Consider the following 2500-nt stretch of genomic DNA (forward strand, 5'->3'; position numbering starts at 1 on the left):
TTTTACATGTCATTTATACTGTATTGGTCAAATTTGAGAACCCATTGTGGCCCGCGAGTCAAAAAGTTTGCCCACCCCTGGTCTACACAGACGAGGTGTGCTGCCTAAACGCCTAATAGTAGAAGTCCTTTGTGTTTACCAGAACTGAGACAACATGTAGGTCCAATGATTTTCCACGTTAACAGAATTCGCGGAATGATACACACACACCTCGCTACTGCCACATTCAGTCACATTCACTGGCTCGTTTTCCCAATCGCATTTAAAACAAAACATGTTTAGTCTTCTGTTCTGTTGATGGCTGGCAAAACAACAATCTAAGAAGGGCACGTATTATTCACTCATTTTAAGCCATCACTCTACCTCAGGGTGAACCAAATGAGCTGAAGCGGGAAAACCCCCCGGAATTCACCAAATGTGAAACAGAAAATCATTGGCCCTATACATGTGAGACCCAGATAAACATGTAAATGACTTTTGACCTCAGAATTCACAATTTTTTTTTGTCTGCGTGTGTGCGTGTGTGTCTGCGTGTGTGCGTGTGTGTCTGTGTGTGTGTGTGTGTGTGTGTGTGTGTCTGCGTGTGTGTGTCCGTGTGTGTGCGTGTGTGTCTGCGTGTGTGTCTCCGTGTGTCTGCGTGTGTGTCTGCTCTTTATATCCTGCAGATATAAGGATGACCAAGTCAGCCAAACTCATTCAGCAACAACTGGAGAAGGAGTTGTGAGTATAACCTTCTGACGACCTTCTGTTGACCTCCTGAGGGGCTGGGTTTGGGGGGTAAGGGGACGTAGCCTTCTTTATGAGGGTAGTGATGAGGTCAGTGTGCATCTATAAACTGTAGCCTGCGTGAACCTGTGACCCGGGATGACCTTTGACCCTGGATGACCTTTGACCCTGGATGACCTTTGAACTTTGACCCCTGCAGGAACACGCTGCGTGTGACCCGCTCGGCCACTCTCACCTCTCAGGATGGATCAGTGGGCGGAGCCGTGTACCTGGGAAAGAAGGGGCGGGACTTTGAGTTCTCCCAGCTGCCAATGAGAGTGGAGTTTGTGGAGTGCAGCGCCCGCGGCGGCCAGCAGGGGGACGAAGGAGACGCTGACATCGACGCGCTGGAGAAATACCTGGCCAAGCTCTGAGGAACACACACACACACACACACACACACACACACACACACTAACAACCTTATAAACATCTTCACTTACAGACAATCGAAATGCCTGGCCAAGCTCTGAGGATCTCTCCCATACACACACAAACACACAAACACACAAACACACAAACACACACACATACACACATACACACGTACACACATATTGGGTTGCTGAGTGTCTGACTGAAGTGACTCTGCCCCCCCCCCCCCCCCCCCCCCTCAGCATTACAGTGCTGGCTTCGCATCATGTCTTTCTGAGAATCAAAGATTGGATTTGTACACAATGAATAGAGTTGCGATGCGGTTACAATGTGCAGCTTTGAATGCCGGTGATGCTTTTGTTGCTTTAAAGTAAAATATTTGTTCTGTGACTTCGAGTTTCTGGTCTCTCTTCCTCTCTGCTTCCTGCTCCGGTTCTGTTAGAGAGACCCTCACACACACACACACACACACACACACACACACACACACGAGAGCCCCCCACACACACACACACACACACACACACACACACACACACACACACACACACGAGAGCCCCTCACACACACACACACACACACACACACACACACACACACACACACACACACACACGAGAGCCCCTCACACACATGAAAACCCCTCACACACACGAGAACCCCTCACACAAACAAACTGTCAGAGAGCCCCTCACACACACACACACACACACGAGAGCCCCTCACACACACGAGAGCCCCTCGCACACACACACACACACACACACACACACACGAGAGCCCCTCACACACACACGAGAGTCCCTCGCACACACACACACACACACACGAGAGCCTCACACACACGAGAGCCCCTCACACACACGAGAGCCCCTCACACACACGAGAGCCCCTCACACACACGAGAGCCCCTCACACACACGAGAAACCCTCACACACACACACACACACACACACAAGAGCACCTCACACACACGAGAGCCCCTCACACACACACACACACACACACGAGAGCCCTCAGCCCCTCACACACACGAGAGCCCCTCACACACACGAGGTCAAAGACTCTCCGCACAACAGAAGGCTGCCGGAATAGATGTGGTGAAGCTGTCCCATTGGCTCAGCCTACGGGCAGTGCAATGCCAGTGAGTCCACCTTGAAGCTCTATAGGATGCTGTATGGCCAGACGGGTCTGTAGTCACTAATTTACTCCATACCATGAAGTATTACAAATGCCACAGCATACTTTAAAATAATAAAGAAAGATAAATGTACTTGTTTTTTATTTTGTGTACTTTACAAAGTACTGGATTCAAGTTGTGTTAAAGTTAGTTATGAACTAAATATTTGCATTATTTGA

At 49.5% G+C, this 2500-nt stretch overlaps 1 protein-coding gene across 1 annotated transcript in view; it reads left to right on the top strand.

Annotated features, from left to right (window-relative positions):
• Window positions 1–1501, top strand: part of srprb (SRP receptor subunit beta) — a 7518-nt gene extending 6017 nt beyond the window's left edge. Inside the window, exons 6-7 of the mRNA XM_080855586.1 lie at window positions 666–720; window positions 926–1501. Coding sequence (XP_080711712.1) covers window positions 666–720; window positions 926–1139 — 269 coding nt within the window. The 3' untranslated portion in view covers window positions 1140–1501. The remainder of the gene's footprint in view (window positions 1–665; window positions 721–925) is intronic.
• The last annotated feature ends 999 nt before the right edge of the window (window positions 1502–2500 follow it).

This window comes from Sprattus sprattus (genome assembly GCF_963457725.1).
Source record: "Sprattus sprattus genome assembly, chromosome: 17".
NCBI lineage: Eukaryota > Metazoa > Chordata > Actinopteri > Clupeiformes > Clupeidae > Sprattus > Sprattus sprattus.